Here is a 22557-nt window from a genome sequence, read left to right as displayed (position 1 = left end):
GCCTGGACAACCTTAACCAGCCTTTCGACGCAAAGGAGCAGCGGCTCTACTCCGAGCTCTCTCCAGATGTCTGAGCTCCTTACCCTATCTCTAAGGCTGAGCCCAGTCACTCTTCAGAGGAAACTATTTTTTTGTATCTGCAACCTCATTCTTTTGGTCATTACCCATAGCTCATGACCATAGGTTAGGGTTGGGACATAGATGGAACAGTAAATAGAAAGCTTTGCCTTCTGGCTCAGCACTAAAAAACCACCGATCCATCTCACGCTCAATTCTACTCTTACTCGTGAACAAGAACCCGAGATAGTTGAACTCCTTGATTAAAAAGATATTATACAAAAATTCAGGTATACAATAGCAGCACATGCAGATCATATCAGAGTGATTCATTCATATGAAGAACATAAAATGGGAGTAAGATTTATTTTTCATGGTTCTGAAAAGTCCTGTTTCCACTGCAGGGAGGGAAGTTCATCCCAAAGCTTGCTGTACCCTGCACCTGAATGAAGGCTGCTTCATTGAAAAGGTGACAGATAGGCTATAAACAGGGTGCCATAGTGGAGTGGGAGTGGGGAAGGTCTGGTTAAAGGCAAAGGTAACTGTCACTATAGTTAGAACTGAACTATAACGATAGTTTCCTTGTCGAAGGCCCCGTGTCTGCAGCTGCACATAGGTTAAGTTTTCCTTGTTTTCTCCAAGAAAGCCATTTCTGACAGACTCTATTATCTATCTATATATCTACTATCCACAACTTTTCCCTAACCTTAACTAAGAGATCTCTTGCAGAGCAGTTGAGAGAAATTGTATTCGAGGGCTTTCTACCCAAAACCCTAAAGGAAAACACCTCCCATGTGCAACTGTTGCACTGCCAGGCTCTCTTGTAGCTCTGCGCATGCGCTAATCTGAGCTGCCTGAAAGTGTTATGAGATGTCGTGCTGCGGCTCAAATGGAAATTACTAGCATACGAACAGCGTTTGAATGCAGCAGCTTCCCCCCGAAATCCACATGGCTAATGAACTCCAACACCGTCTGCTTGTGTCCTCATTGGTCCGGCCTGCAGCTGATTCACGGGATTGGCTGTAAGTAGCTTTTGCCGAAAGGTAAACATTACAGGGAAGTAGAGGAGCTACACTTCTTCCAACCATAGTGTCGAGGTGTAGATGAAATATGAGCGACACTTAACGTTAGAGCTGTCAGACCTCCGGGACTGTTTAATCTGAAGTGTGTGTGAGCCCTGAGCAGACATGGTGGAGGTATTCAGCGGGCGGACACTGCTGAATAAAGACGGGGATGTGGTGGATCCCGAGGAGGCGCTGAGGAACAAAGTGGTGGGGATCTACTTCTCTGCAGGATGGTGTCCTCCGTGTCGAGACTTCACACCCATCCTGTGTGATTTCTACACGGAGCTGGTGGAAGAGAGTGAACCTCCGGCGCAGTTTGAGATAGTTTTTGTCTCCTCTGACAAGTCCACGGATGATATGGTTGAATATTATCATGACATGCACGGAGACTGGCTCGCACTGCCCTGGACTGATGATTACAAACAGTGAGTATCAAAACCAAACTAAAAGTCAATGAAAAGTTGATTAAGTTTCCATTGGTTCTTCCACACAGATTTTACACTCAATATAATATGTCAAAAACCTAATTGGCTGATCTGACTGTGCTTTATTTGTCTTGTATCTTGTTAGGATTTAACACTGTTGTCTATAAAGCTCATTAGTCTGTGCTCCCTCTTATGTAAAATGCTTAGGAGGGTCACCCTCTCAGGGATTAGGGTTAAGAGCAGGCCAGACAAACTGTCTGTCACAATGACTTCAAGACTGATCTGTTCAATTTTAATTTTAGGCTTTGTTTTATGTTATTTGTCTCTGAATGTCATGTTACATTTAGTCTCTGTCTTCAGTTTTTGCAGGCCTGTCCTCTGATACACAACAGTAGTGGAGGAGGAGCTCAGATCTTTTACTCAAATTAAAGTAGCAATACCACAGTTAATGCCCTACATTCAGTGTTACTTAGGCAAAGTATGACCATGTAAAAGTATCAAAAGTACTCACATGGAGGCAACATTGTCTCCTGTCAGTGTTATGTCACTGTAAAGTTTATAATCTTGGACTAAAATGACTGCTTCATGAATGAGTAAGCAGTATTAATGTAGCAACTGACACTTATATTACTTATTAATTAATCAGCTGCTTACGTCCTCAATAAATCAATCACTTTGTTTATAAAATGTCAGTAAATTGTTCCCTTTTTTCAACCATCACTTAAACCCCCCAAAATATTCAGTTAGCATCCACAGAAGAGTTAGAAACCACTTTAAAAATTCATATTTAAGCTGCTGGGACCAGATAATTTGGGTATTCTGCTTTAAAAACTAGTAAAACAGTTATTCCATTATCGATCAACTAATCAATTAATCCACTTTTTTTTTTTGCGTATGCAGTATTTTAAATTTTGTAGCTGTTCACAGGGAGGCCACTTTAATTTTTTTTTTAATATATTGTATACCACTGTTTAATTAAATCAATAACAGTGCATCAGAAATGTTGAAATTAAAGATACATTTTTTTAAGGTATCTTGTAAACATAGCCTTCAAAATAGATATGCAAATGGCACGTAAAATGGAAATATTACAGTTAAGTACAAGAGCTGTGACAATCATGGTCAACTGACGAAGTAATTTCAACTGTTCAATTGATTGATGTTCATTGTGGCATTTTTCAAGCAAAAATGTCAAATATAATCAAGAAATTACTGTCAAATTTATGGATAATGAAAGTAATCATCAGTTTCAGCCCTTATGAGTACAGTATGTATATTTTTAAGCTGATCATGTGTTTGTATAATATGAAGCTATAAAGAATCTTGTAGCTGTAAGTGTCAAATAAATGCAGTGCAGTAAAAAGTACAGTACAAATCTCCAAAGGATAAAATGGAAATTTTAAAATAAAAGTATCTTAGATATATTTTTAGAGTCACACCATTGTCAGCCATGTAATGCTTAATACAAAGTAGAAGAAGTGAAGCAACAGTTATTCCATGTGTCTTATTGTAATTAACATATTTCTTTGTCTCTCTTTTCTCTTTCAGTGAGTTGAAGCAGCGCTACAAGATCACAGCGGTGCCCAAACTGGTGATTGTGAAGGAGAACGGCGACGTGATCACAGACAAGGGCAGGAAACAGATCAGGGACCGAGGCCTTGCCTGCTTCAGGTCCTGGCTGGACGCTGCCGAGATCTTCCAGAACTTTAAGGGTTAGAAAACAATGATGAGGAACATGACAACCCATCTTTTCACAAGGGCTACTGCAGCCACATAAGAGAGCCCAACAGAACCAAAGCAAGATATTTCAACGTTCACTTAAGTTCAGCAGTTCCCAGTGTGGGGATGGAGGTTCAAAAGTTATGAAAGAGCGACTTATGTATCTGTCACGCAAAATTCTGTTTATTTATATATTTTTCTCTTTTTTTAAGCTTTTTTCTTGTCAAATTCTGGATTTATTTAAATTTTTAGGCACTCTAAAATCCTCTAAATGAAGCAATCAAAGATGGAAAAATCTAACTTTGGTTGACCTGCTCACAAGTCATGCTTTAATGAGGGTTAACAAGTAAATATGGATTTGAGTCAAGGGTTAACAAAGCAAAAAGGGTGGAAAATGCTGCTTTAAACATCCTATGCATTTAAGACAAACCTCAGGCGTGTCCATTATGGTTCATATGTAAAAACTTTTTTGCTTATAGGAAATTGTGCATTTAGTATGAATCATACAAGCGAGCCACTGCAGATTCTTAGTTTAATTAAAAATACATTCTGTGATGATCTTTATAGGCTTGTGCACTAATTAAACAAACAGTCAAACTGTGCTTTAATTAACTAGATATCTTCTTGATTTTATATACTTAAGGTTTGACTAGTAGTTCTACATTGAGCTACCTGTATATTTTTGTATTTTTATTTTATATGAGTTGTGAAGACTGTTATTAAATATATATATATATATATATATATATATTCTGAGACTTATTGTCATTGGTTTTATCTCAAATATTTGTTGGAACATCAAGTAGTCTCTGCATGTGTCTTAAGGTTTATGAACAAACAAAATGATTCCCCGTTGCCTCGTTAAGATGCAAAAAGCCCACAGGACATCATTTCCAACATGCTGGCACATTCATATCCTCTGTCCTAATTGCCTTTTTGTCCCTTGTGCATGCTGACACTGCTCTTATAACTTTGCACATAAAACCTCCAACAGGCATGATGACATTATGATGAGTCTGCACAGACCAGTCCCTCCAGAACCTGTCCGCTTTGTGATATCAAATGCTGAAAGTCTTCAAAGGACACCGTGTCACACCAGGTAACGCCCGGAGGCTACATTCAGGAATAAATTTGGCTGGAGATGGTGCCTTTCCTTGAGGGGTCGGCTCAGGTGTTTATGCCGCCCATTCATCACAGGTCCCAGAGGACTTCCTGTATCTCGCAGTCTGACACTGAATTAAATGATGCAACTCCTCAAAGAACAGGAGCGAGATGGAAAATGAAGACTGGCAAAGACAACGTATAACTAACTGAACTGAACTTTACTTTAAATCATTATTCCTCTGCTGCACGTTTGTGGAGGCTGCAGTATCATAGTCCACCATGTGGGGTCACTGTTTTCTCATAAATGAGCACTCGGGTTGTTTCTCATTTCTATCGACTTTTAGGACAGCTGGTCCCTACCCCTAACCAAACACCAACTATCACACAAAGACATATGTCTCTGGGGTTGATCTTTAATGCTCAGGTCTCGTGGTCTGTCATAATCTGGTCATATAGGACTGAGAGCAGCTCCACTTATCTGTGTCCTCATATCACATGACAGTCTGGCTAATTATAGGACCAAGTAGAAGTTACATTATCCTGTTGGGTTTAACAGTGTGTGTTATCATGTTATCATATTAGCTTTCAGTCATGAAGTGGGGTCAAAGGTCAAAATCATACCCAATATTGCTTGACAGACCAAAAACATGGATGTGGCCCAACAATTATAAGTCTTAAAGTTGTAACTGATAATTAATAGTTGATTTTCTGACAATCAAGTGATCAGTTAATGGTCTGTTGCAGCTCTAGACAGATTTGTGACCAACATGAAGCTTTTTACCGTTATATTGTGAACACTTATGTTAAAGTCACCAGACTATCACAGGGCTGACACATAGAGACAGACAACCATTCACACTCACATTCACACCTACGGACAATTTAGAGCCACCAATTAACCTGCATGTCTTTGGACTGTGGGAGGAAGCCGGAGTACCAGGAGAAAACCCACGCTGACACAGGGAGAACATGCAGACTGCACAGAAGGGCTCCTCCACCTTGGGATCGAGCCCAGGGAAGGGGGGTTCGAACCGAGGGTGAGGGAGGTCGGAACCCTCTTGCTGTGAGGTGACAATGCATTGTAGTAGGCTATTTTGTGTATATTTGCAGTTCCTTTGCATGGTCATTTTAAGTCTCCTTGTGGTCTGTGTCCATTTGAATGATACTTTGCAGGTTAAGGTTGAGGGTGGCCTGAATACGTCATAATTATGACGTGTTAAGACTAAGAAAAAATAAGCCCATCTTTAACAGCTGCAACATTCAAGTGATGCACACATTAATGTATTTAAAATTAATAACTATAAATAACATCATTTAGACCTACATTTTTCTGAAATGGGTATTTTGGTACTTCAGGTATATTCTAATGCTAATACTTTTGTGCTTTTATGAAGTAAACATTTTAAATACTTATTCCGCCATGTGTATCTGAATGGTAATCAGGTAATGTAATCACGTGCTTATATGAGACTGCAGTGATGAGGAAAATGTCCATTTTCTCGTATTTGCTTCCTGTCTGCAGCCTGATTGAGACCCCAGCCGGCAGAGAGACTCTCGGGTCAGTGTAGATTCAGATGGATCTGACTTCACATTAGTCAGTCGTACTTCTTGTTGGCTTTAGAAATGAAAGGCAGTAGTGTTTCTTCCTGCCGCTGTAACGGTGTCTTGAATCAACTAACAAGGCTGTCTTTATGCGAGGGCAGGGCGGGAGGGAGGCGGAGAGCAGGCTGGACCGGCGGACCCTGCACGGTGGGAGCGCTATTGTCAAGTTCGCCATGTTGATGTACAGCACTTCCGCTCAAAACCTTCAAAATAAGACGCCCATGTATTGCTAAATTAATGACTAGTTACAGGCTGTGTAGACTTTCCAAGTTAATCCCAAGAGTAGTTCTCAAAACAGAGATTAAGTCAGATTAAAGATTAATTAATAAAACACTTAACATTGTTTTTTTTTGTTCGCTTACGACTAACTTTACGTTTAGTAAACTTTACCCTTACATTAGCTTTTGTTAGTGACGACTGAAGCTCCAAATATGAGGCTTCAAACAGGAGTCTACAAACCAGTGTGTGAAGTCACGATAGCTATCTTAATTATTTTTACAGTCTATGGCTGAAGCCCACTTAAAACATTTTAATCCCGTTAAACTTTAAACTGTAACACTGAACCTCTAAAATATAGTAAAACCCGGCATCATGAATCATGCATTCAAAAAACCTAGAGGTCCAGTGTGTAGGATTTAGTGTCATCAAGCAGTGAGATTGCAGAACTGAAACTTCCCCTGTGTGCCAAGCCTGTAGAAGAAGATATACTTTATTAATCCCTGAGGGGTAAATATTTTCACTCTGTTGTCATATACACACAGGCCCGGAATACACACAAGCATGCACAAACAGGACCTATACATGCAATAAACAGAGAGATGACAGATGTGAGGGGGCTGCCTTGGACAGGTGCCCTGAGCATTTGGGGGTTGAGTGCCTTGCTCAGGGGCACCTCTGCAGTGTCCAGGAAATGAACTGGCACATCACCAGTTCTTAGTCCACGCTCCATGCTTGGTCTGTACAGGGACTTGAACTGGCAAACCTCCGGTTCCCCAGTTAAGTCTCGATGGACTGAGCTGCTGCTGTTGCTGCCCTGGTAGCTCACAGCAGGAACCACTGTGGCCAGTGAAAAAACACAAAACATGAATGGCCTTATCTTTAGCCAATATTTGGTTTGTCCATTCTGGGCTACTGTAGAACAACATGTCAGACTCCATAGAAGAGGCCCACCTCTGTATGCAGACATAAAGGGCTCATTCTAAGGCAGGGGTCAGCAACATTTAGGCCTACTATTAAAAACATTTTTGGCCAAAACATTTTTTATGAAATCTGTCTGGAGCTGGAATACATATTTGTGCCTTATACTGACATCTAAATGAGCATTTATTAATATGTTTTACAACAAAGTAACTACTCTGTTGTGCATTATATTTGTTTTTTTGGTACTTAAACTTTGCAGCATTAGTGGTGAAAGCAAACAAATCTATCCACTCACTATGAAATTCTCTATTTTCCTCTGAGACGTTTTCTTAGCCTCACTATGGAGACACAAGACCAGCCATTGCTACGAAAATCAAAATGTTAAAAAAAAAAAAAAAAAAAAAAGTTATTCATTTCTATATAAATTTTTGTCAAAGCCACAGGGAGCCACTGGAGAAGGGCTAAAGCAGGGTTTATACTTGTGCCGCAGACCCTATGCCGTAGCCTATGCCATAGTGAGCATTTAAACTTGTGCAGTGGTGTGTCTGCGTCCTGCAGTTACTCCTCTAAAACACTAGTCGGCGGTGGGGTCTCTGTGAAGTGCTGTTGATTCAAAACACACCCAAAACACACATTAAACATGGCTTAATAAAGACAGTTTCAAACACAAGTACACAAATTGGCTTCACTATAACTCGCAGCATTCACAGACAAAACACTTGTCTTCATCTGGACACCTTTTCCCCACAAATACAACATGCAAATGTTGTTAGCACAAGCCTACGGCATTTTACATTGTATAGCCTAAATTAGCCTAGCGGTCAGCAAACATTTCCTCTTCTCATATGAAGCAAAGGACAACAGCAACATTTAACAAAGGTAACGTTACAAAATTCGACTCTATTACAACTCACAAGGTTCACATAGAAACAAACTGTCTTATTCTAAACACGTTTTCCAAACCAATATAACATGCCAATGTTACTTAGCACAAGCCTATGACATTTTACATTGTATAAATTAGCCTAGCAGTCAGCAAACTTTTCCTCTTTTCATATGAAGGCAGGGACAACAGCAACATTTAACAAAGATCACATTACAAAACTTGACTCTATTACAACTCACAAGGTTTACTGACAAAACAACCGCCATACTAAACACGTTTTCCAAACAAATACAACATGCTAATGTTATTAGCACTAGCCTATGGCATTTTACATTGTATAGCCTAAATTAGCCTAGCGGTCAGCAAACTTTCTCTCTTCTCATATGAAGCAAAGGACAACAGCAACATTTAACAAAGGTAACGTTACAAAATTCGACTGTATTACAACTCACAAGGTTCATATAGAAAACAAATGTCTTATACTAAACACATTTTACAAACAAATATAACATGGTAACGTTATTAGCGCAAGCCTATGACATTTTACATTGTATAAATTAGCCTAGCAACAAGCGGAGATTTCTTTTTCTCATATGAAACCAGGGACAGGAGCAATATTTAACAAAGGTCATGTTACAAAATTCGACTGTATTACAACTCATAAGGTACACTTACAAGACAACTGTCTCATACTAAATACATTTTCCAAACAAATATAACATGCTAACGTTATTAGCACCAACCTATGACATTTAACATTGCGTAAATTAGCCTAGCGATGAGCACAGATTTCCTCTGCTCATATGAAGCCAGGATAAACTACACACGAGACTCAAAATGCTATTTTTGTGGAGGCTTTTTTTTAATCTACATAATACTGTTTCTTAATACTGAGGGAAATGGTTTTAGCGTACAGAAATAAACAGTAGGTCTGCCTCCTGCAACCTGTAGTTACATTTCTGGGGAGGTGCACGTCAGGCTACGGTGTAGGTCACACATATATATAGGCTACAACATACTCTTGAATATTAACTACTATGTCTGCCAATATAAGCCCCTAAATCCTTCTCACACCCTTTAACCAGCATGTTCAAGTATGTGAGTGTGCCACTAGTCACTTATCTTTTATTTTGAAGGCAGCAGCCCTCATGTTCCGGTGTCGCTCTGCCTCTCTGCGGCTGACTTCACGCCTCTCAGTGGTACAAACGCTCACAGCCGCTCCTGCACTCCTCAAGTGTCGGCTGTGGACCGGTGGAAGGCTGCAGGGACAGGACCGCAGCACCGGGACAAAAACAAAACCTCCACGCAGCATGGACCGAAACAACGACTGCTGGAGATAGAGGTAAGTTGGCCGGGTGAGACTGCATGGTAACACTGTAAACTACAGATACAGCCTGCCGATAGATATAATGTACAAACATAATTATCACTACATCTGAATAGTTCGCCTGTGGTGAGTTTACGGTCATCACTCATCCTGGTCAATGTTAACTTTCAGTTCACTGTATTTCTGGGACGCATCCAGCTACTTTTCCTGAACAATCCTTTTAAAAAGAACAGCATCAGTTGTAATTAAATCAAGTCATTTTTCCCATAAAGCGCTTTATGGACACGCTTGAAAGCAGACACTGCCAAATATGAATGCAATTGTGAGTATAACTTGCTTTAATGGGCTTTTATGTGCTCGCTTGTTTTCTGTGAGCGAGCTTTCATTAATCCATTGAGGCAAAATGGGAAATATGTTTTAAGACCAGCCAGGTTATTAGGTCACTTGAAAGCAAAATCACATGGATGAATTAAAAAACGAAACAAAAACGCTCACTATAATTTCTGGTGGGAAGACCCAGATAATGAAATTACATGCACTCAGTGAAAGTGCGTGCTTTCCCCCCCCTCTCTTTCTCACACACACACGCACACACATATACTCACACATATGCACACAGCATACTGAGGGAGCTGGTGGTTTTATCAGGGAAATGGTTCTAATCCTGCTTAGTGCACTCACCAACAGGCACCTAGCACCCTGAAATATTTGGTTTGCAAGCTGGCAGAGTTGTTTTTCTCATATTGGAAGAATGAAACTGGAGATTATGTAGGATTTGAGGTTGTTTAGCAAGCAGAGAAGAGACTCAGGAGAGCGTACACATACTAGCATGCTCAGGGTAAATGACTGCATGTGCCTTCACCCTATAGGAGTGATTAGCTGGAAAAAATTGATGTGATACTTGATGACATATATGTGCTTCCTGTGCCTGGAAGATAAAGTTGTCCTCTTTTATTAGATGCTCAATACATGTCTGTGTGTGTGTCCTACATGTGTGTTTGTCTGAGTGTGTGTGTGTGTGTGTGTGTGTGTGTGTGTGTGTGTGTGAGTGTTCTCACTTTGTGTTGCCGTGCAGACCGCATATACTCTCATGTTTCACAGATCAGATAACAGGAATCTTGCAGGACTTTTTAATGGTGCTGATGTAACGTCCCTGCAGCATATTGACAAATTACCTCTGATGATATTACAGTTGCCCTTGCTCAGTTAGATAATGCCGGTTTATAAAAATCGATTAAATTGAATGGAGAGCTTATGGGTGGCACTGAAGGGTTTATTGCCTCTAGGGCTGGCTGTATGTTTCACTAAAACCAGTATAAATGATCTGAGGGAGCAGAGGGTGAAGCTGGTTCAGTACTGCCATAAACAGTACCTGTTACAACTGCTAAAACCACAGGCTATACACCTTTGCATGCAAAGACACCACAGCTGAGTAATACCACAGCTTGGCCTGGTAATAATGTCTGTGTGGCGGTTAACTGTCCAGAGAGAAGGGGGAAGTAATGAGCTCTGGCTCCGACTGAACTTGGCTCTCACTTGTGAACGTCTTTCACAACTCATTTGCCAAACACTTCCGAAGCAAAATGTTGCAGGAGTGAGAAGAATATTGCAAAGGTGACAGTGTGCAATTATAACGCTGTGTTGCAAGTGAATGGCTGAAAATGAACAGATGTGATGTGTGGACACACTGGGTCTCATTTATTTCATGTCAGCCTCAATTTGTTTGCTCAGTCGCCGTCTCTATTATCAGCTACTTTCATACATTCCCACTTGTAAAATCACTGTCAGCAACTGCGGAGCATGTGACACACAGAGCGTCTTACTATGCAAACTAAGATTTATTATATTCCACCATAATTGTGCGGAGATGAGCTGTGCCCTATCAGAATTGTGTTGTGGTTTTTCATTGTGTTTTACTAAACGAGGGAGTGCCCACTAATTTCCCCTCTCTGTACAGACACTGTATATAGCACATTGTAGAAATGGGTGGTGGCTGTTATTGTCTTATTGGTTTATGGAGGAGATTAATCAGTTTTTCTTGACTCCACGGACACAAGAATCAATGTTTGTGTTTCCTAGTGTTCATTTTGGAGAGAAATTAGGATAACTGTTTATGATGGTGTTTATGATGATCTTTCTATTTTGTCTTCCTGTGAAACAAAAACCAAGTGTGATTTGCACCACAGATTGACCTGCGATTTATATTTTTGACCTTATTTTTTATCTATGTATTCTACTGTATATTCTCTGCTGTTGCAATGACCCATTTTTCCCATGGGGCCCATTAAAGTTTCATCTGATACCATCTAACCTAACTGTGAAGAAATGGGAACACTTTGAGGACCAACTGAGAGAGAGGGAGAGAGGGGAGGAGGAGGAGGAAGACGATGAGGAGGATGAGGAGGGGCGGGTGGTGAATGTTAACACGGACCGCTTGTAGTGAAGCAGAGGAGTGTAATGTGGTTTTTTTTTAAGGGCCCTCCAGATGGCACTTCGACAGGAAGGTTCCGGGGAAACCGGCCCCTAATGAATGGGAGGGAGAATCACCTGGGGGGACAAGACACATCAAAGAAACCTTTCTCTGCTCCCTCTCTCCTTCTTTCTCCTCCCACAAACTCACTTTATACTGACTTCTTCATTTTCTCCTCTCACACCATGTATCTGATCTACCCACTTAATAGTTCCCCCAAGTAATCAGTGGGCATAGCTCACACCAGCCTGCTTTTTTCTCCACTCATTTTAAAATTTATCTTAATTAATCTCTCCTCTCCTCTACTCTCCTCTCCTCTCCTCTCCTAAGGACATTCCTCATTCTTACAGTGAGATAGCCGCAGGGCAGGTTCAGACAGAGCTGTCTGAGCCCTGACATTCGCTGAGGCCAACACGCACATAAACGCGTTAACATCCTTGACCTGTAACAAATACACCACCCACCAGAGGCTGTAGGAAGACAGGATAGAAAGACACAGGCAGGCAGTGTGGAGCAGAAACATGCACGGTTTTGTGGTTTATCAGGATGTTTGTAATGATAGCAGACACCACTTACTTAGAGAGAGTGGATGGGGATGGGAGGACAGGGCTGTTTAAAAGATTAATGCATCCATGCACTCTCATATAAACATGTGTGCATGTTTGAGTGTTGGATGAGAAACAGTGAGTTAAAAGGGAAGGGAATTTCTAAAGGGTTGTAACGGTGGTTTTGAATGTTTAAGTCTGTTACATGTTAGGCTCATCATTTTGAAAACCACTGCAATTAAGAAAACTGCATGTACTTTGTGTTAGGCGTCCACTGGTTTCCCTTTTTGCCATGCAATATAAACATCTCTTAGCAGTTTCTCAAAACTTTCTTTAGTAGTGTCATTTCAACATCAAGTCAGCATTAATTCTTGTCAAAATGACATCATTGTGAGGTAACGAGCAGACTGTTCAAATCAGTCAACTCTTAAAGGGGAACTCCTTAAATTTTACGCATCAAGATTAGTTTACTTGTCACTGTTGAGGACTCCTCAGCCTGTGGAAACAGTTGTATCATGTCTCTGGGGGCTCCGTCTATGATGATGTCATCAGTGGTTATATCAGCATGGATTTAAAGGCTAAACATTTAAAACAAAAAGCCTGTGTTACAATCTGGTGGGCATGGAGTTTGAAAGGCCTGCAGTGCATATCAGTCAAGGACAGTCTAACAAAGAAACGTTACGTGTTTTTGGAGCTCAAAAGCTTTTAATTACTGATAGTTAGGATCTTGTAATTCATACAATAATTACCAAGGGGTCAACGAGAGTCCTCCATTAACACCTACTGTGAAGGTACTGATTTAAAGTTCAGTGTTGTATTTCTCTCATTACATATACCGCCGCAACATTAGACAGATTTATAGTGCATGATCAAGCCAAATCATGGTTTAATTATTTCTTTCATTCACACTGTGACACGAAGTCCACCTCAGTTCATTACTTAAAGGGATACATTGCCGATTTTCAAGCAGATTTGTATCATAACAGTGTGGGTAGTTTGTGCACATAAAATGTGGTAAACCTTCCTTCAACTTCCCAGCTTCCAGATCTGTCTGCTCATCTCTGCAGTTTGTGTCATCTAGCGAATTTTTACAGGCTCTACAACTGTTGCTCAAACTACAGATTTTGTTTCCTCATTTTTATGTGCTTATCACCATGGACACAAACAGTACAGAGGCATATCAAACTCATATTTTCGTGCTCTGTTTTACTGTAATACGAGAATTTGTGAACAAGAAGTGGCACCATACTGTTTCCTGTATTGCTAAAACAGTCGCTGAAAAAACTGAGATCGAAAAGTACAGCTAAGCAGTGCTTATAAAATATGAATCAAGATTCTGTTACTGCATTGCCTGTTTCTCCCCTCAAATGTTTTCAGAAACATACTTTACCCTACTGTTTAGCTGTAACTTGAGAATGTTCGTTACCTGCTGGCTGCCATATTGTTTCCTGTGTCAAAACAGCCAAGCTATGAATGTATAGAGAGGCCTGTATACAGTGTTGGATGTGAGCCTCTGTTCATTCCTATGAAAGTTGCTCAGTTGCCCATGAAGCCAAAAACGTTGAACTGCTACATACAAAATTACCCAAATGATCATCACTGCTTCCGCATCATTGGCCCATTAGGTTTTGATACCCAAAAAACTCATTCACACATTCTGGTAGTTATAAGTTTTCTACTTCTTGTGTAAAACCGAATGCCACCGCCCTTTTCCTCTGATTTCTCTGGTCATGCAGCACCAGTTTTGAAAGTATTTGCATCTTTCTGCTGTACAGACAGTCCTATTTTATGAAAAGACCAAATTTCCGGCAGTGAAATACGTCTTTAAAGTGCAATATTTCATGTAGTTGGCATATTTATGTCGTTTGGTACGCTGTGATAGCTGTTGGGCGTGCAGAGATTGCTGAGAGCCAATGCTTTCTCATCCTGGCTCGTCCAATATCACTGCTTCGTCTGTGGACTTTCACATCTACATATTATGCTTTAGGTGTTCTCCTGCATATGTTGTTAATGTTCTGGGATGCTGTGTCAATTTAAGCTTGTTACATGCATTATGTCTTTTCAAAATATACTTCCATTTTCACAGAAATATAGTTTCTGCTTGTTAGATGCATACAGATTGTTTTTTTGTTTTGTTTTGTTTTTTTTTTACATTTAGACAACAAAAGCATGTGGTTAGGTTTAGAAAAAAACAACATGGTTTGGCTCAACATCCACATGGGAAGTGAACAGTGGCCTCTTGGGTGAAAGTCCAGGGTTTGTTGGACTCATCCACCTCCACCACCACCCGCCCTATACTTTCCTGCTCCTTATATTACGTCGTTAGCAGCAGTGTTACAAACTGCTGCCGGCCAGTGTGTTTCATAATATCTTGAAAGGTGCCTCTGTGCGTCAGTATCTTCCGCGGACATCCACTGACACAGCGCCGGTATTTGACAACTTCCGTTAATGGCTGCTCTTCAACAGCTGCCGCCACGTTATGTTTCAGAATAAGAGCGGGCTGGGTGAGCTAAAGGTGTGCAGTGGAAATGGCTTTCATAGATGTAGGCAAAAATATAAATCCTGCATTCTTATTTATAATATTTCTCTCTCAAGTACGGCACTAAATCAATGGAGTTCTCCCTTAAAGTGATTACATTTCGCAATGATTATGTAACTTTGGCACAACTTAATGCTGATTGGATGTTCTCTGTAATGGATTACACAACTCAAGTAAGTTTCAGTCTGCTAATAGATTTTCATACCTTTGCAGAAATGAATGAACAACTTCCACAGTGGAAGGAGAAAATACTTAAAAACAAAAACTCTTGCGCTTGAATGTGAAAATGGTGAGCAATTTTGCAGTTAAAGAGCTAAAATGTGCAAACACACTGATAAGATCCTTTGAAGCAGATATACTGTTTCTGGTCTTGTGGTCTGTTTTCTCTCTTTCCTGCAACTCTATTTCTTCCGCACACACTCAGACATACACTCAATTAATGCATCTGCAAAGTGTGTCTGCCTTTGAACATATACTGTACGGCCTCAGTGCATACATTATTCTTTATATTTTGAATATATTAAATACCAGCAGAGCGCAAAGAAAACGGGCTCTTTAAATCTGACAGCTGGGAGAAAATGCTACATTGTCATGATGAGAGGGTCACAAGGTTGCTTCTGAAATGCCTCAGTCATTTAAAGGTTGACCTGTGTAGGCTGTAGTACAGAGAGGGGCACACACACACACACAGATAACCTGTCACCCGTGTGTGATTTCTGCTGTAGTAGTGTGACTGACAACCAGAAATGAGAAAAGAAGAGATTCATTCTTTGTTTTCCAACAGCGAACTCCCACAGTTCCTCTTTTCTCACCCCCTTTTTTTCACAAAGATAAATACAGCGCTTTTAACAGGTGTTAAGAGGGTAACATTAATATTTTCGCTTCAAATGGAACAGATACACACACACACACACACACACACACACACACACACCCATTCCCACATAGATACACACTAACTGGAGCACACACAAACACACACAAACACAAATGCCCCGTGGGCAGGAAGCTGCAGCAGGAGGGGAGGAAGTGATTTCGGAGGCTGAACCAGATGCTGCTGAGCTCTGTTTTGGAAAAATCTCTGGCCACCAAATACTAAATCATTCTCTTTGTCCTCTCTCTTTTTCTCTTCTTTATGACAGCCTGATCATTTATTTCATCTCTCTGCCTCTGACCCTCTCCCACTCTCATCCCTGCATCTCTGTTTCTATTCCTAGTAGGGAGAATGAAATATGTGATAAGGGGGAAACACATTCATCAGTTATGTCATCTCAGGAAGTGGAGGAAATGTATCCTCTGCCTTGTTCTCTGTTGGTAAACTAGCCTGACAGCGTTTATGTTGCGTGTAGATTTATTAGTTCTGTTATGCAAAGAGGATTTAGGCAACTGCAGCTCTATGAGATCTTTGATAGAGGACTTGCCAGACCAGTTGGGGTCAAAACAAATACCAGGAAACTGTTATCAGGTGTTTGTCCTGTCACGTACACAGTTAGAGAGGGAAGTTGCACAAAGAGAAAGAGGAACAATTACATTTTATGAGTGTGTTTCTACTGATAAACTGTAAACACTGTAGTGACAGTATACAAAGAAATGTGCATAATATTGTGTGAAGTCAGGGCAGGCATTTCAATCTTTGGCTTCACTGGAAAGCTTGACCTATTTGGTTCCTAAGTGAGGCTCAAGTATCTTATCAACAAAGTTTCTGTATTCAGATAACAGAAATGAATTATAATGAAGTGGAGAACTGTCATGAGTAAACTGATTCACAGTGTTAACAAGATGAAGTATGCAGCCACACCATCCATCTGTTAGGCTGCACTGAGGCACAGTGGTGCTTTGCTTTGTAGTGGAGCTAAATGCTAACATGAGCATGCTATCATGCTCACAATGACAATGTTATCATGCTGATGCTTAGCAGATAAAATGTTTACCATGTTCACTATCTCAGTTTGGTGGCCTGGCATTTTCACATATTCTATCAGCACTTACAACACAGCACAGCTGGGGCTGATGGGAAAGTTAATAGTTTTCCAGATATTTTGCAGCTCAGCCTTGCTTACAGGTTTCCCCAGTGGCCACTCACAGTATTGCACAGTATTTTTTCCCAAAGAGCAGTGATTCCCAACTGACCAAGCCACGGGGTCCATAAACGCTGTCAGGCACTTCAAAATAAAAGCGCTGTGCCAGAAATTCACTGTACTTAAAAATAAAGTGTGTTTTTTACAAATGTGACACATTTGTGAGTCAGCTACGGTCCACCCAGAATGGCCAGAAACCGACTTTTGGACCGTGATCCACCAGTTGGGGACCACTGCCATAGACCACCATTGTAAAGGAGATGTCTGTAAAACTGTTGACGTCTCAAGCTGCAAACAGGGTCAATTATGATTCTTTCTATTTTGAGTTTTGATCCATGGAGGTTTTATGTTCTTTCCTCAAGCCCAGACAAACGATTAAAAGATCTGTGACATCATCACAATGTTAAGTCAATTTGCCGAGCGGGACCATGGATGTAGTAGGAGAACTGGATACAGCATTGGCGGCAGGGCCCCATTCATTTTTATGTGAATTGCTCAGTGGCGCAAGAAGCCAAAATGGTTCAAGTGTCACGTAGAAAATTACTTGGGATGACTGGTACAACTTCCGCACTGAGCAGGCAAAATGTTATCCGACTGAATGGATCAAATCCTGATAGTGAAACAAGTCATTTTGCAGGGGTTGTGTCACTCAAAAAAAAGTGTATCCACTGATTTACAGACATCTCCTTTACAATGTAAGTCAATGGGAAAACGTCTTTTTGGGGCATAGAGCATCATGTGGCAGACCCGGAAATTGCAGTACCTCTGTTTGACCACTACAAAAATTGGCTTCAAAGCCTGGCACACTCTGTGGGGGCCTGAGCAAGACCTTGCAGGCCAGAATTAGCCCCAGAAGCTAGAAACTTTTTTGGTGCATGGGCCAGCCCAGCACTTCCATTGCACTGAATATGTGTCTTTTGGGGTCCAGTATCTAGTTAAGTTGCTTTGCAGTGGAGCTAAATGCTAACATGAACATGCTAACATGCTCACAATGACATAATGACACAATGTTTAGCAGGTAAAATGTTTACCATGTTCACCATTTCAGTGTGATGGGCTGGCATTTTAACCTTTGCTAATAAGCACTAAACACAAAGTACAGCTGAGGCTGATGGGAATGTCAAAAGTCAGGGGGCATCAGTGTTATGACAATTAATCCTGAGGCTGACATGGAGCTCTGTACAAAATTTCATGGCAATGCATCCAATAATTGCTGAGACATTTAAATTAAAACCACAAATGTGAACCTCATGGTGGAGCTAGAGGAAAAGTTGGGGGATTGCCAAAGTCAGAAGGATCCCTAATTTAGGAAACACTAACATCTGTTCAAAATTTCATGGCAATCCATTCAACAGTTGTTTAAATATTTCAGTTTAAACCAAAGTAGTGTTTTGTTCTTTTATGGATTTCTTATTATTGTTAATATAATAATATTTTCTTAACAGTGTCTAAAGGAAATATAAATATCACACATCAAATACGTTCTTTCAGTAAATACTTTTAAAATAAGCATAAGCACAAGTACAGTGATACAAGCAGGAAATTACAGACGCCTGTTTCGACATAGCACCACCAATAAAATCAAACATGATTATTTAGCTGCCAGTGTTCCTGTGTCACAGCCGTGCCTTTCCCCACGGGGAGTCAAATAACCAGGCCTGAATCAACTCATTCATTCCTGGTGAGACTCAGTGGTTCAACTGTGACTCTCTGCTCATAAATCTCAGTCACACCAGCAGTTTCTCAGTGATGAATCTTTCTCTGGTAATTTAACAGCAGGGACTGACTGCTTTGCCACAGAGAATCTGTACTTCTGTTGTGTTTGTGATATAGTTGGCAATTGTTTTAAAAGTAACACGTCTCACCACTGTCACAGGGGTGGAAACACAGAGCTGTCGAACGCAGATAAGCATCATTGATGTTTCGGTTTCATGTGTGACTTAAGCATTTCATATTTATATGTTTACACTTATCAGCTACTTATCTGTCAGTATAAGGAAGGAGGTGTAAGGAAGAGTCCATCATTTTTTAAACATCCTTACTTGGTTTTGCACACATTAAACAACTCAGATATAACATGTTAATTAGAGTGCTCTGGGTGGATTTTTTTCTTAGCTTAGGACAGAGCTGGCAAGCTGTTTCCCTCCCATTTTCTGGTCTTTATGCTAAGCTAGCTAATCACCTTTAGGCTGTAGTCATTCATAATGCAAAACATTCACTGGTACCAGTCTCTTAAATGTCTTTGGTAAATAACTGTACATTGAACATCTCTGGCTGATTTCCGTTGTTGGTCTGGGGGAAAAAACAGTAATTTAAAGCCCTTGATGCTACTTGTGATGGGCATTTTTTAATCTTTTTTCTGACATTTTACTGAGATAATGATTAATCATAAAAATAATAAACTGATTAATTGATCATATGAATAACTTACTGTAAAAATAATGCTATTTTAGTTTGTTATACAGTGTTTGTTTAGAGAGATATCGTGGTATAAAAGATTTATAAAGAAAATATGTTGAAGTACCATAAGTTCTAAGGTCCAGTGTGCAGAATATCAGGGCATCTATTGGTAGAAATAGAATATAACATTCATAACTAAGTTTTCATTCGTTTAAAATGACCTGGAAATAAAAGTTGTTGCTTTTTTGTTACCTTTGAATGAGCTGTTTATATCTACATATGGAGTGGGTCCTCTTCCACAGAGTCTGCCATGTTGTTCTACAGTAGCCCAGAACGGACAAACCAAACACTGGCTCTTGATAGGGCCATTTGTGCTTTCGCGTCAGCCACCGTAGTTCTCCTACATGCTTGGCACGTTTGAGAAGTTTCAGTTCTGCAACCTAGATGCCACTAAATCCTACACAGAGGACCTTTAATGATTTTGTCCTATGACTGTGTGAAGATGAGCGTGTTGCTGTGCTCCTAACTGAGGCTTGCTATAGTTAAAACTTCAAAGTAATGCATAGTTGCTCAATAAAACATATTGACCTTCACAATGTCAGAACTAAGGGCATGCTTTAATTTGTTTGAATGGTTTGTGGCTCACTGGCATCAGTGCCAAAGTGCAGTTTGTTACAGGAAGTCGTGAAACCAGGAAAGTCAAAGTCATCTGGGAGAAGTGATGTAATTATTTAAACGTTCCCAGCTTGTGATCATATGGATACAAGACTAACGAGGGCCGCTTGTGAACCATCCAAAGAAAACGATTAAACTGCCACCGCACCATTAAAATGATATGATATTTATGGACTCATATAATGACATCATGAGGATTTTGCTCTAATTGAAAGGATGATACTCGATCACAGCGGCCATATTTTGCTCTCTCCAACTCTCAATCAGCCACTTTCCCCCGAGAACCTTCTCCTCAAACATTTCCTTAGTCGGCAGTGGAGGTCCTGCTGGAGAGACGCCCTGCCTCTCCTGATTCAGCCGCCTGTTAGAGCACAGTCCAGTATTCACTCCTGCCACATACTAATCCTTTCATTAGGCTCGGCTTCAGGCAGCCCTGTCAAAGAGCTGACTGTGTGGGGAGTCAAGCAAGACCGAGACTGATACACAGAGATACATTTACAGATACGTACTGTAACTCAAACACTGAAACACCTCCCCACAAAAACATGTACTGTAGAGTATATGCATACTCAAGACTCACATTCACGCTTCCAAATATATCTGTGTCACTCACCTTTTCTGTACTGCTGTCTGGATATGAGACAACTTCTAGCCTCTTATATTTGTGGCTATGTTTTTTAATGATAATATTACAGTCAGCCTTTGGGCTCTTAAAATGAAGCAATGTCGACTCTTTTACCATCTTGAATTGATTTATTTGAAGGATTTTTAGAGGCCTGAGGAGATTAAAGTATTTCTGAAGACAGAAACAAAAGAAAGACAAACATAATGCTGTGAATCAGAAATATTATTATTATTTTTTTATTCCCTTAAAGAGATACATCGACCATTTGGGAAATAAGTTTATTTGCTTTCTTGCTGAGAGTTGGATGAAGAGATTGATTCCACTCTCATGTCTTTGCAAGTCCTCCTTGGATGGTCCCATTTCTGGAGTTAGGAAGTCATTTTATCACCATGAGTGTCTATGAGCTTTTAAGTCGTAATGTGAAAAAAAGCTACAAAGATGTGTCCTATTTTATTGTTCAGTGTGTTTAATGTCCCAGTGAAGATTCATATTGCTATCCAAAAATGGTGAAAAGCTTTTTATTACAAAGTAATATTGTCCCAGACTTGTTTCTGCACCAGTTCATCCTTTAAAACCACTAAAATATTGCTTTATCTGACTTGTAATCAAGGATAATGCTAATAGATAACTTTTCTAATTAATCTAAGTCACTCTGCATTGACTAAAACTAACGGATACAACCTGATATACTATATTACAAATTAAAAGTGAGCAAAAATGTATTTACAATACATGAATTAATAAAAGTTTCTCAATCTCTGCCAACATTTACTTTTGTCTGCGATGTATCTGTGTAATATGACATATGGTATGCAACTTGTATTTTGAATTTTCCAGTAGGGAACTAATTTTCCAAATACTCAGACACCACATGAATGCAGGGTAAACATGGAGCTAGAGGCTGGAGAGGGGTCATCCCTATGTTTCCAGGGTTCTGTGTTTCCCGGGTTCTACGTTCCTGCAAAAAAGCTTCTGTGTTTCCCGCTTGGACATAGAACCCGGGAAACATGGAACCTTTTTTGTGTAAGCAGGGAACATAGAACATTTTTTGCAGGGTTAAGTGGGGAACATAGAACCCTGGAAACATAGGATGAACAGCTAGCACGGCTCTTTCAGAAGGGTAACAAAATCCCAAACTTTGTTTTTACGTTTATTTTTTTGTACGAATTCAACAAACAAGATTTAATGTATTCATTAGTGAGCTTTACGAGTTTTTGAAGGTGTATTTTGTTTCCCTTGAACAGAGCCAGGCTAGCTGTTAACACCTGTTTCCATTTTTATGCTAAGGTATGTTAACATGCAATTGGCTTTAGTCTTATATGCATAGTCATAATTCAGCATTATGGGAAATACACTTACTTACTTTTTGGCTGAGAGTTATATAAAAATATTTGTACCACTCTTATATCTGTCCATTAAATCAAAGATTACAGCCAGGAAATGGTTAGCATAGCTCAGCAGCATAAAGACTGGAGACGGGTTAGTAGCTAGCACGCCTCTTTCTAAAGGTAACAAAATCCCAAACTTTGTTTTCACATTCAGTATATTACACAAATTAAACAAACAAGATATAAAGTGTGAATTAGTGAGCTTTAGAAGTTTTTGAAGGTATATTTTTTTTGCTCCGAACAGAGCCAGGCTAGCTGTTAACCCCTGTTTCCGGTCTTTATGCTAACGTATGTTGACATGCAACTGGCGGTAGTCTTATAGTTAAATTCAGCATTGTGAGAAATACACTTATTCACCTTTTTGCAGAGAGTTAGATGAAAATATTAGTACCACTCTCAAATTTGTCAAATAAATCAAAGGTTACAGCCAGGAGATGGTTAGCGTAGCTTAGCATAAAGACTGGAAACGGGTGAGCAGCTAGCATCCCTCTGTATGAAGGTAGCAAAATCCTT

General features: G+C 40.1%; 2 protein-coding genes across 2 annotated transcripts in view; both read left to right on the top strand.

Annotated features, from left to right (window-relative positions):
- The first annotated feature begins 931 nt into the window (after positions 1-931).
- On the top strand, positions 932-4003 carry nxnl2 (nucleoredoxin like 2). The gene is made up of 2 exons (XM_049559953.1): positions 932-1546; positions 3095-4003. Exons 1-2 carry the CDS (start codon positions 1245-1247, stop codon positions 3261-3263), a joined length of 471 nt encoding a protein of 156 aa, XP_049415910.1. The 5' UTR covers positions 932-1244; the 3' UTR covers positions 3264-4003.
- A 3807-nt stretch (positions 4004-7810) lies between these two features.
- The window catches only part of csgalnact1a (chondroitin sulfate N-acetylgalactosaminyltransferase 1a), a 41765-nt gene continuing 27018 nt past the window's right edge, over positions 7811-22557 (top strand). The window contains exons 1-2 of the mRNA XM_049559945.1: positions 7811-7990; positions 9138-9339. The gene's annotated coding sequence lies outside the window, so the exon portion shown is untranslated. The remainder of the gene's footprint in view (positions 7991-9137; positions 9340-22557) is intronic.

The sequence above is a fragment of the Epinephelus fuscoguttatus genome, linkage group LG18, assembly GCF_011397635.1.
Source record: "Epinephelus fuscoguttatus linkage group LG18, E.fuscoguttatus.final_Chr_v1".
NCBI classification, from domain to species: Eukaryota; Metazoa; Chordata; class Actinopteri; order Perciformes; family Serranidae; genus Epinephelus; species Epinephelus fuscoguttatus.
This window is presented reverse-complemented; position numbering and strand designations above follow the sequence as displayed.